The following is a 16,172-nucleotide window of genomic DNA, read 5'->3' on the forward strand; positions in this document are numbered from 1 at the left end:
ATATCAACAATGGCTAACACTGCAGAACTCACCTTCTTAGTCTCTGCCAAGGACAGTTCCACATTTTTGCTGAAGGCAAGGATGCATTTCAGAAAACACAGAATCTTTTGGCATTTAAAAAGCTAACCTGACATAATGCATTCTGAGAATGCACCTCCGAAGATGGAAGATAGGGAATGGGATCCAATTTATACAGAGCCCCTCTATGGAATCAGAGAAGCTCAGCAAATGACAGGCAAAGCACAGGGGCTACACAATCTGTTAGCCTTTAAGGCGCTGCAATACTCCACCTCCCTGTATTTGATACAGTAGACCAAAGGTTTTCAACCTTTTTGAGCCCACGGCTCTCTTGACCAACTGCATTCTTTCTCCAGCACCCCTGTGGGGCTCAGGGGCCCAGTTATGTCACCTTTGCCTGCAGAGCTGGCAGCCCCTCACTCTTTTTTAAACACCCTCCCTTGTGGAGTGCTCCCTCAGCCTCCTCTCCTCTTCCCTCTCTGAGCTGGTATCTGAGCTGCCCTCCCCTGCCCTGCCCCAAAGAGAGGTGCCCCCTCACACTGCCCCACAGGGGCCTGGGACTTGTCTGTCCATTCCCAACAGCAAGAGCTGGTGGACTGGCTGGCTGGGTTCCCTCGCCCACTTACTTGCTTGCTTACTCTGAGGCTGCCTCAGCTCCTGGCAACCAGCACCCCCTGGCCAGCCACAGAGGCACCATTCAGCTGTAGAAGTTTTTGGGAGGCAGAGATGCATGAAGACATCAGAGGAAGGAGGGAAGGAAAGAACAGATGCCAGTGCTGCCCACGGCACCCATGACCATCATTCAAGGTACCCCACGGCACACTGGTTGAAAACCATTGCAATAGACCAACAGAATTACCCTCTGAGGATATTTCATGGAGGAGGAGGCGATTCTCTCAGAGATTTTGATTGCTTTATATTTCCATGTCAAAATCAGCACAACTACACCCCAATCTGAAGAAGAAAGGCCATATACCACTGGAGCGGCCAAAGCGAATATAATTGAGAGTTGTGTAGCAACACTGACAAAAAGCGGAGGGAGACTCACAGCTGTCCCCCTCAAAACAAAAACTCTCTTAAACTCTTTCTTTCGCCAGTTAGGTGCACATTCATAGAGGTGCTTTCTGAATATATTCTACTTAGGCAGACTGGCAGATGAAACTACGGGACTATGCAAAGATGGCTGGATTGACTGGGAAAACTAGAAATCAGGAGGATCAAAACTTCAATAGAGAATGGGACAGATTTAGATTGTATTTAAAAAAACACGAGGCTCTTTTACTGCAAATGTGACTAACCATTTTCAGCATGAGGGCCAAACGTAAGGGTGAACAGCTCTCTAATGACTAGCAATGGGTTGGGCCAAGGTGTCCAACACACACTCACTCATGTGTGTTAGAAGATACACACACACTCACCACACACAGAGTGAAAATACACAGGGGCACACACACACACACACACACACACACACACACACACACACATTCAGACAGATACATACAGATGTACACATATTCAGGCACCCCATTCATCACCTACAAATCACCACAGGTGTATGCGTTTGGTGCAAGGGAGGGGGGAGGGAAGTCTTCCCCATCACAGCAATGGGCTAGGAGGAGAGGATGCTCCCTTCTGTCCTCCCCTCCCCTCCCCACATCACAGCATAGCCCACCAGAGTGATGGAGTGAAAGAAAGCCCTGTGCTTTGTTTTCTGAGCCTCTATGGTTTTCTACTAATGGTTGTGTGCCAGGGTGAGAAGTACTTTTCCAATGTAATAAAAGTGTGAGTTAACAGAGGGTTGGCAGGTCACTAGAAGGGGTTTCATGGGCTGGATAGATAACCCAAGAGGCCGATACAGTGGGTATTGATGAACCAGGTTCAGAACCAGCAGGGACCTACTTCTCTCAAGGTTATGAAGCAAAATGTACTCAGCTAAGCAATTTCTGTGAGATGAGCCAGCCTGGCTGTTCCAGTCTTTTAGCGTTTTTAGCCAGTAAGTGAAGCCAGAACTGTGATTGATGAATGAGTTGTTTTGACACTGGGCAAAAGGAATCCCTGGGGTCCTAAACAGCTGCTGTTTCCCCCTCCCCTTTTAGGTGCTTCTGTCTCATTTTCTACTCCTTGGAAATTGTGTTCTTCTTTTCCCTATCTAGCAACCAGGACACATCCTTCCTGTGGTGGGTTTCCCTGAGATCAGGTACTCCCTAGAAATTATTTTCTGCAAATACTACTGCATGATAAGTATGGGTGGATGTTAAAGAACACCCCCCCCAAAAAAGTAGCACATGGACTTTCATACTTTGCAAGTGGGTTGGAGGGCTCAATGCACATACAGTGTACTCGGCCAATAAAACCATTTTTGTACCCCTGGGGCTAGATCTGGACCACAGGCCACTGATTCACCACCCCTGTGCTACAGGCAGCATTCTCCAGAAATAGCTGTGTTAAAATTCCAAGTGTTCCAATATCTGGAACACTTACAACAGTGATCTTCTCCACTTGGTTTGAAAAAAACCTAAGAAGAGTCCTGCTGGATCTGACCAAAGGTCCATCTAGACCAGCATCTTCGCTTCTCACAGCGGCAAACCAGATGCCTCTGGGAATCTCACTGCCCTGGCTCCCACCCAAAATGTGCAGACAGAAGCTCTTACTTGTATTTATTCAGCCAAGTAACAGTACAGACTTGGCAGCAGACACAGCACCCATGAGTCATGATTCAGGAGCAATGCAAGAAGTTCAGAAATGGATGGAAATGACAAAGGTACCCCCACCATATTCCCTTCTGTACTCATCAAGCTTTCAATGATTGCTCACTTGCAAGACTCTTGTGTTTGAAGGAATGCTGAGTTTGCAAGTGCACACTCCACTGGAGCAGAAGGTCCGCTCCCATCTGTGAAGGTGTTGCCTGGTTCTAAGCCACAAGGATGCATCTAAGCCACATTTTCACAGCACTTTGCTTTTTTAAAAAAATGAAAATTCACCAGAATTTTAGTGCAAATTTCTCCTGTAGTGCAAATTTTTCTGTATGAAAATTTTGATGGATTTACACATTTTTGCATGCAGTGAGCTTCCATATTGCACTCACTTTACTTATGCAATTACAACCTTTCATTGGGGGGGGGGATAAAATAAAAAATGGAGATGTGGGGAAACCCACCACCCACTTCTCTCAATTTATTTATTTTTTTCCTCACCCATGCACCCAGCAGTTTTCCTCACTTAGTAGGCTTCACTTAGTAGGTGGTAGAGGAAGAAAAAGATGTAGGAAACTGGTGCTTTGGTGGGGTGCCCAGACGCCCCTGCCCAGCGCCTAGCTGCTGAGGGGTAAAATGAATGGACACAACTGTCTGGTATTTGAAATGGCCACAACTTTACTGATTTCAGATATACGAAGCCTTGGCATATGCATTGGGTGTGTATTCCCCTCAACCCCTCCCCTGCTGGAGGACTGACGCACAACAGGGTCTATGTGGGGGTGGATCCATCACAAAATGCAAGTTTATGTGGATGGCCCCCAAACGCTCAGGTAAGCTCTATGGCCCGCTAGCCCTAACAACTGGCTTTTTGGACAGAGACTTCCCTCCAGACCCCTCTAACGGGGTACCCTGTTAACGTCACCGTTAACAGGGGGTGGGTGAGTCACCACTTCACCACACCCCAATTGGATGAAAGACTATAGGATTCTGCCCAAGGCCTAAATCGCCAAAGTTGTGACTAATGCTATGGGAAAGGCAAAACCTGAAGAGCAGGGAAAATTCCTTCCTGGCTCTGAATACAGCACCCATCAAAAGACCACAGCAAAGCCTGGCTAGCCGAAACGAAATGGTTAGAGCAGTAATCAACTATTAATGAAGGGAGGGGAAAGGTGGGTGACTCTTCCGGCCAACTGAATGCTGTGCTGATTGGTCGGCCGGGCTAAGTAAATGGCCATGCCACATCCCCAACCTGCCATGTCTTGGCTCATTTGAAGGATGGGTTTGACGGGAACCCATGAGCCTCTGTGGTGGCCAGAGGGGATGGGGAAACATTCAAAAATCACACTGTGTGTCATGCGAGAGAGGAGGCATCGCACTGGGCCGCAACCGGCAAGATGGTAAACGGCCATTCTACATGCGATCCTAGCTGAATCCCACAAACATTTCAATATATCGTTTTGAACATCTGATCTGACTTTGCAGAAGCTCCTCTTCAACATCATATTGCCGTTTGCCGTATTTCATCCGCCTGCATCAGCTACTCTCGCATTCTCACAAAACGAAAAAAGCAAAGCAAAACAAAACCCAAAGCACAACAGGCCCATAAATCTTCAGTCAAGCTCAGAGCTCTTAAATCTATTACTCCCCTCCACCCTGCAAAGTTAGCAGCCTTCCCTGAGGCAAACTATGCATCAGCTTGCCCATTCAGAAATCACACAAACAGGTCAGCAAAAAAAAAAAAAAAAAAAAAAAAAAGAGGGAGAGAGAAGAAAATGAATCCAGCATTTGATTCAATTTCCATTTGAGTCACTTTTAATTTTATTTTTTTTTTAATTAACTTCATTTGCTCTGCTTGTTTGGCAAACAAAATCTATAGATAAAAAAAAACCAAAAAGTGAAACTGGGAGGGAGTATAGATTTTTAAAAATCTGGATTCACACCTTCCTGCACCATTAAAATTGGCTGAACACAACTTTCCCTTTCAGCATTCAGCTCTATTCTGCTTCATTTCCGGAAGGGCAGTTGAGTGTCAGCACGTTCCTTTAGGCTATAATTGAATATAGAACATGCTATTTCTATTAGACCTTTGTGAATGGGACAGAGAGCATCACGCTGTTAATATAACCACTCCATCTTTTCAAAGTCAGCGGCACATATTAAATGCTGCTGTCTCGGTCGGGGCATTCACACAGTCAAAATTGCCCCAGTATGGGGCCATATTGGGTCTAATTTTGTGCAAGGTATATTCTAGTAAACTCATGTCAGATGTGTGGCAAAGACAGAGGCTGAACAGTGGACCGTGAAGCTGAGTCTGGATATCTGTTGAAGAAAACACACTAACTTTCCCCCCTAAGTTGCTGTCATAATCTGAAACCTAGGCCACTTGAAAAACTGCCTCCTGTTCTAACTGGACTCAGCTTGCCTGCTTCCTAAAGATAGGGGAGAAAATTGGTTCACATTTTAATGTGAACCAAACTAATCATCACTCCCTGAAATCAATGTGTCAACTTTCTAGGCTTGTGGGCATATTTGGATTTTTGACTGAATGCAATGGAACCACCATACTCTGGTCACTTGAAGGAAAACAAAGAGAGAGAAAGAGGGTCATGGCACTTCCACTCACTTTCAACTTAGTTAACTTTGAACAACTCCCAAAATGAATAATAATGAAAATCCTATTAGAAACACGAAGGATGCAGAGAGCGTTTGATAATCACACTATTTAGCTGTATTTCCTTTATTGCAGGGAGTTGGACTAGATGACCCTTTGAGTACAATTCTATGCTTCTACAACTTTACGAGCGAGAGCCAGGTGGGAACCAGGACAGTGAGATTCCCAGAGGCCTCTGGTTGGGCACTGTGAAACATGAAAATGCTGGGCTAAATGGACCTTTGGTCTGATCCAGCAGGGCTCTTCTTAGGTTCTTATCACATCAAGTGGAGATGATTGCTGTTGTAACTGTCCCAGATATTGCTGGCTTTGAATACAGTGGTACCTCAGGTTAAGTACTTACTGTATTTTTCGCCCCATAGGACGCACCGGTCCATAGGACGCACCAAGTTTTTTGGGGGGGAAATAAAGGGGAAAAAAATTATTTTCCCCCCAGGCGCTTGTGGGGCCGGCAGCGGGGAGAAGCGCTCTTCAGACCAGGTCGCCCGCCCGCCTTCAGACCAGGTCCGGGGACAGCGGGAAGACGCGCTGCAGACGCGCTGCAGACGCGCTGCGCCTCCCAACTGTCTCCAGAGCTTGCGTTTTTTTGGGGGGGAAATGAATAAAAAAATATATATTCTTCCCCCAGCTGCGGCTGCCGCCCCAAGCCTTGCGCACACCTGCCCGAAGCACGGGGCACCCTCCGGAGGGCTCCCCGTGCTTCGGGCGGCAGGCTGCCGCCCCAAGCCTCGCACGCTTGGCAGTACCTCCCGCTGGGCGCGCAAGGCTTGTGGACACTCGCCGGAGCTGCAGGCTGCTGCCCGCAAGCCTTGTGAGCCCGCGGCAACTCCTGCCGGGCTTGCAAGGCTTGCGGATAGCTTCCTGAAGCCTGGAGAGAGAGAGGGGTTGGTGCGCACTGATGCCTCTCGCTCTCCAGGCTTCAGCGAAAGCCTGCATTCACCCCATAGGACGCACACACATTTCCCCTTCATTTTTGGAGGGGAAAAAGTGCGTCCTATGGGGCAAAAAATACGGTAATTCATTCCGGAGGTCCATTCTTAACCTGAAACTGTTCTTAACCTGAGACACCACTTTAGCTAATGGGGCCTCCTGCTGCTGCCGCACTGCCGGAGCATGATTTCTGTTCTCATCCTGAAGCAAAGTTCTTAACTCGAGGTACTATTTCTGGGTTAGTGGAGTCTGTAACCTGAAGCGTATGTAACCTGAAGCATATGTAACCCGAAGTACCACTGTACAGCTATTTCTGGAGAACAGATTCTTCAGCTATGTCATTCAGTTATTTGAAATACCAGTTACCAGGGATTTCTGGTGGGTTCATGCCCAGTTTACAGGCCACTGTGAGAATAGGACACTGGACTGGATGGGTCATTGGCCTGATCCAGAAGGCTCTTCTTATGTTTCCGCTTCCTGGACCAGATGCCTCCCTACCCCTGGCACAGAAAGATAATGGGACACACACACACACACACACTCACACACACATGCACCACATGCTTTGCTTTATTAAATGCTGTGGATAAAATTGAGAGAAAGTAGAATACTTCTGAGCACACAGAGCTAAAAGAGGAAGTGGGAAAGGGGTCACTTTTCTGCCTTCCTTTCCCAACTTTATTTACTTCTCCAGAGAGAAAGAGAAAGGAGGCAGAGGCCACATGGGCACCAAGGCCAATCCAGGATTTGTATGTGTTTGTATTGACCTTTGTATGTGTCAAAATTTGCACATCTCCAATTTTGCAGTACAGTCCTCCTACCAACAAAATGGGACAAGGAGAAGCCACTCGTCTATAATGCTGACCAAATACCCAGGAGTCTCCTGTATTCATGTACACAAGTAGAGGATAGACAAACCTGTCATTTATCCCCTATCCATTTTTAATTTTTCAAATCTTTTGTACCATTTGCCCCATTTATGAATCAGTTTGCAATTTTTCTTTAAAAATGCATGAAAATTCATAGGCACTTGCATACACATTGCTCCTATTCCACACATTATCGCAAACAATTCCCCCTAACATAATGCATTTTTGCAGTATTATTTCCAGTAATGTATACATATTGTGTGCAATTATCTCTAATCTGTACAGTTTTGTACAGACTGATTTCTTGCCCTGTGGACAAGGATTCACAAATATCATTTTGGATTACTAAACAAACCACAATTTTCTCCTCAAAGGAAGATTAGGCAAATCTTACAATTTCAGTTTCTCTCCATTTCTCATTTTTAAGTTCATTTTACCACAAATCCGCATCACTTTCTGAGGGTTTTTTTTAAAGTCCTCATGAAAATGTATAATTTTGGTGTGAATTTCTCCTAATGCATACATTTTTATACAGTTTTGCATAATCTATGCATTTTTGCAAAGCATTTTGCTTACATAAATCTTCTTTCTTTCTTTCTTTCTTTCTTTCTTTCTTTCTTTCTTATGTTAGTTTCACTAATAGATGCACAGTTTAACCCATTGTACAGGTAACTCTCATCTTACTCAAGCATTTGGTTCTGGGGGTCCAAACATACAAGAAAAAACACATAAAGCCAGGAGCCCAGGGAAGGCAGATCAAGACCTCACAGTTTCTCAGGGCCCTTTCACCATCACCCCAAATCCCAGTAAGCACTTGCCCAACTTTGGGAAGGTGACAGGAGAGCTCTAGGACCCAGACAGAACCCTTGAGCCTCATTTCCAAAGCAGTGGGCATTGCTTATCAAGTTTTGGGAATGTGGCAAGAGGGCTCTGAGATGCTGCCAGAGTCCCAGCTTTGTGCAGGTGTATGGAGAATATAAATGGAGAGTGGGTTTCCACAGTTCTCCACCCACCCATTTACTTACTTACTTACTTACTTACTTACTTACTTACTTACCCACCCTCCCTCCACACACCTGCACAAAGCTGTGATCATGTAAGTAAAGTAAGTGAAAATGAAAGTTACCTGTTCATTACTTGGCTGGTGAACAGCACTGCAAAATTTTGAGAACTGTGAATTTCAAAGCATGGCATTGTTTCAGTTCATCTACTGTTTTGCAAAGTGAGTATTACGTAGGTTCATGCTTAAATGCGAAGTGAATTGAATTTGTCTCCCTTATGCTCAAGTAAGCATAGAGGGCTATAGAGAAAGCTGGAGTCTTGCCTAATTTGCACCAATGCTCAGATGAGCAAAGAAAGAGCAGTTGTCTCTCCTGCTACTTTTGTTTACTGAAATCTCTGAGCAAATAAAAAAAAAGATGTGCACCCTTCTTACACAGAAAGTGATATACAATGAGCATGTTGAACTCTTAATGTATGGACCAAGCACTCTCTGAATACAGTATATCACCCCTTACATAAATAAGGATGACCAGTACCTTTCTCGCGGCAGCTGGTGGTTAGGGTTGTGCCGGCAACGGATACTGAGGCCGAAAAGCTTGCGGGCAGTGCGCTGGATCTTCTGGCGTTGGGTCTCCATGGAACTCTGCAGGAGTTTGTACTGGTTCTGAAGGTCCCAGTCATTCCCCCAGTGCTGGTGGATACTTCCAATGGTCAGGAAATGGTTGTTAGGTAGCCTCTTCATGAAAGATTTAAATTCGTCTGTGAAATACACAAAGACACATATAAAGCCAAGAACAGAGAAAGGGCGGAGTTGTTGTTGTTCTTGTTTTTTGGGCCTCTTTTTATGCCCTCTTTAATTTTCTATTATTTTTTATAGTTTGCCAAACTTTGGGGAGAATATGAAATTATTGGTAGAGCCCATATATTGCATGTGTGAGGTCCCAGGTTCAGTTCCTGGCATTTCCAGTTAAAACAGGGGCAGGAAATCTACCGCTTGGAACTTTCCCCAGGCTACATCCCCTGCTATCCTCACCTCGTACCCTCCTTTAGTATTTTGACCTGCTCCCTGCCCAAGAACTCTGATAATGCTTCTTGCTTGCCTGGATGGATGGATGGTGTGGGTGTGGGTAGGTGGGTGGTATACGAAGGTAAATCTCACATTTTTCCCCAAGCCTGGTTTTGCCAGTGGCACTGCCAATCACTAGTATATAACTCCCCAGAGGTTTGCCCCAGAGCAGAATGTGGCCCTCAAGTTGAAAACAAGGTCCCCCATCCATGAGTTTAAATGATCAGGAACCAGGTGAGGGAAGATATCTCTGCCTGAAACCATAGAGAATGGGAAGCCAACATGACACCCTCCAGATGCCATTGGACTACAAGTCCCACATCCAGCATTGCCAGTGACCATGGCTGATGGGATTTGTCATCTAACAGCATCTGGAAGGCCATAGGTTCCCCATCTTTCCTTTAGTATGTGCAGAATACATTTCCTAGACCAGGATTGGGGACACTGTGGCCATCCAGAAGTTGTTTGATTTCCACTCATATCAACCCCTTAGAGCATTGCAGGTCAGGGATGATAGGAGTTGTAGTTCAACAGCATTTGGAGAGCACCATGTTGGGTACTCATGGCCTTGTTGATTATATCTGCCCTAGATAAACTGCTGTCAGTTGGAGCAGATGATACACAGCCAGCTGGGCAAATATCTGGGCCTGGTATAGGGTAGTTTTAGTATGTAATTCCTTTGAAAACCACCTTCTCCTTTCCTCTTCATTACCTGAATTCTCCAGGTCTTTGTAGGCTTCTGTCCAAGATTTTGCCATGTTGGCCAAGGTGTATTCCATGATCTGAATGTCGGTGATGGGACAGTTGCACTGTGGGAATTCTTCTGCACACTGACATCCACACTGGCTGTCTCGGCATATATATTCTCCCTCTCCGTTGCACATTATGTAGCTCAATGCTGACTGCACAAATTTCTCTTGTAAATACTGAGGAAAGATTAGCTGGAGGCCTATTGAAAATAATTGAGTGTAAGAAAAGAGACAGTAAAAATTCAAGGTCCAAGTCAACCCTCAACATTCTGAATATCCTGGAAGCTGACAGGTCTTTGTCTTGTTTTATTCATTTGTATCCTTTTTAATTGCAAACATGCACACTTCATTGTACCTATGGAGACTCCTGCATATGTAGAAACTGCTACCTTATTTTTAGGTGCTCCCACATTCTGCTTCCAAAATGATAGGCACTCAAGTCACCTGAGTTTGCTATTAGAAGGAATGGTGTATGGGTTCTATTTGTGTTTTATTTGTTTATTTTAATCTATTAGCAGTTCAGGGATTGTGGCTAGTGGCAGCAAAACCTTACTGTGAAATTACAGTATAAGCAAGGGATTGAGGGCATGGAAAACTGAGTGTAAGTTCAGCTGGGATTCTGCTTGAGTTGAAAATCTTATCACATCAGCCAGCTACTATAAGGTTATGCTGTGACGTATGAAGCTCTGGAAGGCACCATTTAGAACATCAAACACAAATTGATATAAAAAAAGAGTGTCCAGTTCAAACGCCTTTCTGTCCACTCTGTATAGCAATGCTAGCAACAGAAGGCGTCAGGCTGCAAGGTAGATTTGCATCTACTCAGGCTCAAGGTCAAAAATCAAGGCATTTCCTAAGGCTGCTATACATTCACCACATATTGTTTTGGAAAGTGTGAATTAGGAAGGTTCACTTCTGAGTGGATCAGACTACAGTAAGCCCCCAATTGGCACTTGCTCTACTTACATGTTTGTGGCCTTATGTGGTTGGGGTAAAAAATAAGTAAATGCTCTTCATTTATTTCTCACCTGTACACCCAGCAGGTTTTCCTCCCTTACCAGGCTTTGGGAAGGGAGAAAAAGGGTCACACAGCATCCAAGAGCCCCCACATGACCTCCCCAGACCCCAGTAAGCAGCCCTCTGCCTTGCAGGCACATACGTGTTTCAGGGGCTCCTGACTTTCTGCAATTTTCCTTGTGTGTGTGGAGCCCTAGAACAGAACCTTTGCAAAAATGCCTTGAGTTCCTTGGCAGAAGGGCAGGATGAAAAATGTTAAGCAGGGGTAGGAACACCTCTTGCTTGGGGGGTGAATGTGGTATGCCTGCCCTCTCCCTCTGGCCCTCAGAAGTAGGAACACCTCTTGCTTGGGGGGTGAATGTGGTATGCCTGCCCTCTCCCTCTGGCCCTCAGGAGTAGGAACACCTCTTGCTTGGGGGGTGAATGTGGTATGCCTGCCCTCTCCCTCTGGCCCTCAGGAATCTCCCCAGGCCACATATTTTCTCCCTAGGCCACAACCCTCACCGGCCCTTCTTCACACTTCCTCAAGTATTTTGTTTTCCTGGCTGGAATATGCCCTCAGACCAGCTCAGAACATGCCTCTTGCTTGTCTGGATGGAGGACATAGAGTTGGGTGTGAGTGTGTGTAGGAACTAGCTTACTTTACAAAGGCAACACTTAACATTTCTTGCTCCAGCCACTTTTCCCTCTGATGCCCTGGGATGTGGCCCCTAGCATGCTCCACAAAAGGGAATGTGGCCCTCAGGCTGAAAATGGTTCCCCACTGCTGATGCAGACGATGAAATACTAGCCTGCAACTATGAAGGAAAAATGCCACCTGCATTCATGGACTTTGCTTTCAACATTCACTGGCATATGAATGAATGGAGAAGTGAAAAAAAATGCCCTGGTTTTGTCAGCATTGTTTTCATAGACTCACAGAATCATGGGCATGGGGCTGGGGCTAGGAGGGGACTAGCCCCAGGTGCAAACAAGGACGCAAACAAGGCGCTCCCACACAGGGATCCCTGTTCCTCCCCACCTGACCGGCATGTCCCCAGCCCCAACGTTGGCTGGCTGGGCTCCCTCCTCCATGGGCAGGCAGGTGGTGCAGCATGGCTCTGTTTAGCTCCAGTGGTGAGAACTGGGCTGGCGTGGCAGGCTCTGTGAACCCTACACACTCCACCCAGTGCACACCTGCTTGGTAGTGTCAGCATTAAGGGTTGGACTGGCACGGTGGGTTCCGTTTGCCCTTCGTGCCCTGCCCAGCACACACCCCGGGTGCCGGGAAATGCTGCAATGCCACTGGATATATTTGTAGAACTGGAAGGGACCCCAAGAGTCATCTAGTCCAACCCCCTGAAATGCAGGAACCTCAACCAAAGCATCCATGACAAATGGCCATCCAACCTCTGCTTTAAAACTTTGAAGGAAGGAGATTTCACCACCTCTTGTGGGTGTCTGTTCCACTCCCTAACAGCTCTTGCTGTTCTTCCTGATGTTTCGCCGGCATCTCCTTTCTTGTAACTTGAATCCATGGGTTAAAATACTACCCTCCATTCTCCATCTTCCACGGGACATGTAGGTCAAGGAATAAGAATACAAGGTGGTGCTTCCAAGGTCTCTGTGTGGAGCCTAAATCTCCCTGTCTGGCCCAAGGCTTGTACAGGCCTACACACACAATACATATATTTCCATTAGCTTTCTTTAGATCAAATTCTGCAGCTTTCTATTTGTGAGCCAGAGGCTCCAGGAGGAATCCCAGCTGTTTCCTCACACCTGATCAGTTCTGCTTGTCAGACTCACGTCAGTTTCTGGCAGCATGGGAAGCAGTACAGAAAGTGAATCCTTTATGATAATTCCCTTGCCCAGATTTGTCTGGCCTCATCGTCAAAGTCTGGGGTTTTCAGGCTGGCAGATTTAAAAGGAGTCTGAGACCCCAACAAGCCCCAGTGAACTACAGGCATACAGAAGGTGGGCTGGTCAGTCACCCATCCTGTTTGTGGTTCTGCATGGCACTTTTCTAAAGCTGCCAGCCCACCAGAGGAGAGGGGGAAAGAAGTCGGAATTCACAAGGTGGAGCTGGGCAAAAAGGAGAGGACAGTTGTGAGTGCATCCTGGAGTTTGAGTCCTGTCCCTGGGAGGGGTTACTTTAGTGACCTAGAGAGGCTGGCAAAAACCATAACCGGAAAAGGCTCAGCCGAAATCCACCCCACCCCTGGCCAGGCAAAATTCACAACCATGTTTGCTGTCTGTGAACAGTCCACTTCCCATTTTTTTTTAATTTTCATGAGGGCAGGCAGGCTGTGAATGGGACTTATGTGTTCATCCCACTTACTGATTAATGTGCTGGACTGGGAAACCAGTATCAAATCCCCACTTGGCCAGAAAACGAACTGAGTGGCCTTGGGCCTGTCACCATCTCACCTGCTTTCACAGGGTCATTGCAATGATAAAATAGAGAGAGGGAGAACCGGGTAGCTTGAGTTTTCTAGAGGAAAGGTGGGATTATAACTTAGTAAATAAATGTCCAGCTCCTGCTGGGTACCCCATTATCTTACCCAGAAGAAGAGCAGGCATGTTTGCCTTCAGTCTGATTTGGCTCCATTATGATTCTGTGTAGCTGCTAGTCATTATTTCTCAGTCTTGCAGAGTTGCTGCGAGGACAAAGTGGAGCAACTCACTCCTCTGCATGCCAGCAATAATTTGGCCTCCATGCTGCCTGAAGCCAAATCAGAGTGAGGGCAATAGTTCGCCCCCTCAATCTAGCATCTTGGGTGGGTGGGTGGGGAGGAGAGATGAAAAGAAGAAGAAGACAAAAGTAGGTAAAAACTGAGCAGAAAGGGCACCCAACAAGAATAGGGACCATGGCTACTGTAAGTGCAGCCAGGACACAAATAGCCAGTGAAGAAGGGGGTTAAAAAGGATGAAAGGAGCACAGTTTTAAAATAAATACGTAAATAAAATGCCTTATATAGTACTCATATATAGTACTTATATAGTAGCTGCTACAGAATCTGACAGATGCTCAGCAGTGCATGAGGCAGAGGTAGGTAGAATAGAACAGAGATGCTATGCAGTGAGGATAAGAAAGGCTGAGGTTCAAATCCTGACTGCAAGGCAGTAGAGGCTGGGCCATATGGCAAATGGGGCACTGCCCTATCAATCGCAGTCTGCCCTCAGCCAGCACTTCCCTCTCGCCTGCCTGCCTTCCTACCTAACAACCTGTGTAGCAGGGTCGCTCTGACTGACAGCCTCCTCTTCCTTAGTCTCAGTGTTGCCCCCTGCAGAATTCAGCAGGTAGGAATTCTAACCCTAGCATTTCCAACCAACACCAGCCACCACTGCACCAGGGGTGATACTTTCTCACACAAACCTACCTTTCAGGGTTGTTATGAGGATAAAAATGGGATGGCTCTATGAGCTCTTCAGATGGAGAGCCAGATGCAGATAATTATGATCTCTCCAATAGCAAGTTCTGGTGATGAGTGCCACCAGGAATGTGGGCACCAAAGAACAGGAGGGAGGTATCAGCACAGTTGGTTTAACTGTAGTGTTTGAAGAAGTTATAGAAAACAACAAGATCTTCAGACTGGAGAATCTGTGGCTAGCTGGCTGGAACCCTGAACAGAAGCTCTCTGATAAGGAGGTGAGAAAATGCTGCAACATTTTGTTGCAGGACCCGCTTGTTCATATTGGTCATAATGATTCATAGAAAACAGGCCACTCTCTTCTGGGCTGCCTGTCCAGATTAGAACTCCTTGCCCAATGGCAGTGAATCACCCAGTTTTGTCTGACCCAATTTTCAAGCAAGAGGGGAGCAGTGGCAGCTGTCAGAGAGGATAAACATAGCACTGCAGTCAATAGGAATGATATATGGGACACAGCAGGAAAGGGGAGGGCCGTGGCAGCAGATTCAGGTCACGATCTTTTTCCTTTTTTCCTCATAAGAAAAGGACATGTCTAGCACCTGCAGATCCTACTGAATTGAGCTGGGAGTTATAATCCTTAAGTAGCTTCCATCTCTTCTCTCTCTCCCCATCTCCCTCCTTCCCTACCCCCCCCCCACATTTTGAGAACTTATAGATTCAGCATCAGCAAAACAGCACTAGGCAAGTTAGCTTAGAAAGGCACCTCAAGGAAGCAGCATAACAGGGTGAGCCAGCATGCTATCCACCCAATGTCACTGGACTCTAACTCACATCATCACTGACCATTTGCCATGCTGGCTGGGGCTGTGGTACAATGGTTAGAGTGCTGGACTAAGACCTGGAAGAGCAGGGTTCAAATCTGCACTTGGCCATGAAGCTCCCTGGGTAACCTCAAACCAGTCACCACCTCTCAGCCTAACCTGCCTCACAGGATTGTCACAAAGAATAAAATAGGGAGTGGGAGAACCATGTGTACAACCCCGATTTCCTTGGAGGAATGGTGGGATATAAATGTAATAATACTAATGCTTATAGTACAAGAACAATACCATTGCCTTTAAAACATGGACAAAATCTCTGAGTGTAACACTTCTTTGTAGCATTTGGCACTATGCAACAGGAGCATAAAGGAAGAGGCAGTCCTCAAGCTGGTTAATGAAACCTGTAATATACTATAGAATGCCCAAAGAGTTTCTATTATTCCAAATATTCCCCACAGATTCAGCTGAGACTTTGAGTCATGGGGGCAAGGTCTGGGACCTAGTAGATTAGGGTACATTAGGATCTTGGTTGTGTCAGGAAGGATTTCAGCAGCACCTAATAGGGGGAATTAAAGAACCTTTTAATGAGGGTGAAAGAGGAGAGCGAAAAATATGGTCTGAAGCTCAACATCAAAAAAAACCTAAGATCATGGCCACTGGTCCCATCACCTCCTGGCAAACAGAAGGGGAAGAAATGGAGGCAGTGAGAGATTTTACTTTCTTGGGCTCCATGATCACTGCAGATGGTGACAGCAGTCACAAAATTAAAAGACGCCTGCTTCTTGGGAGAAAAGTGATGGCAAACCTAGACAGCATCTTAAAAAGCAGAGACATAACCTTGCCAACAAAGGTCCATATACTTAAAGCTATGGTTTTCCCAGTAGAGTGAGAGCGGGACCATAAAGAAGGCTGATCACTGAAGGATTGATGCTTTTGAATTATGGTGTGGGAGGAGACTCTTGAGAGTCCCATGGACTGCA

At 46.2% G+C, this 16,172-nt stretch overlaps 1 protein-coding gene across 2 annotated transcripts in view; it reads right to left on the reverse strand.

The window, feature by feature from the left end:
* Positions 1–16,172, reverse strand: part of BRINP1 (BMP/retinoic acid inducible neural specific 1) — a 111,337-nt gene that overhangs the window by 6,408 nt on the left and 88,757 nt on the right. For both annotated transcript variants that reach the window (XM_081847573.1, XM_081847574.1), the window contains exons 6-7: positions 9,968–10,204; positions 8,726–8,948 (exon numbers count right to left, since the gene is read on the reverse strand). In XM_081847573.1, coding sequence (XP_081703699.1) covers positions 8,726–8,948; positions 9,968–10,204 — 460 coding nt within the window. The remainder of the gene's footprint in view (positions 1–8,725; positions 8,949–9,967; positions 10,205–16,172) is intronic.

The sequence above is a fragment of the Podarcis erhardii genome (assembly GCF_964252035.2).
Source record: "Podarcis erhardii genome assembly, chromosome: Z".
Lineage (NCBI taxonomy): Eukaryota > Metazoa > Chordata > Lepidosauria > Squamata > Lacertidae > Podarcis > Podarcis erhardii.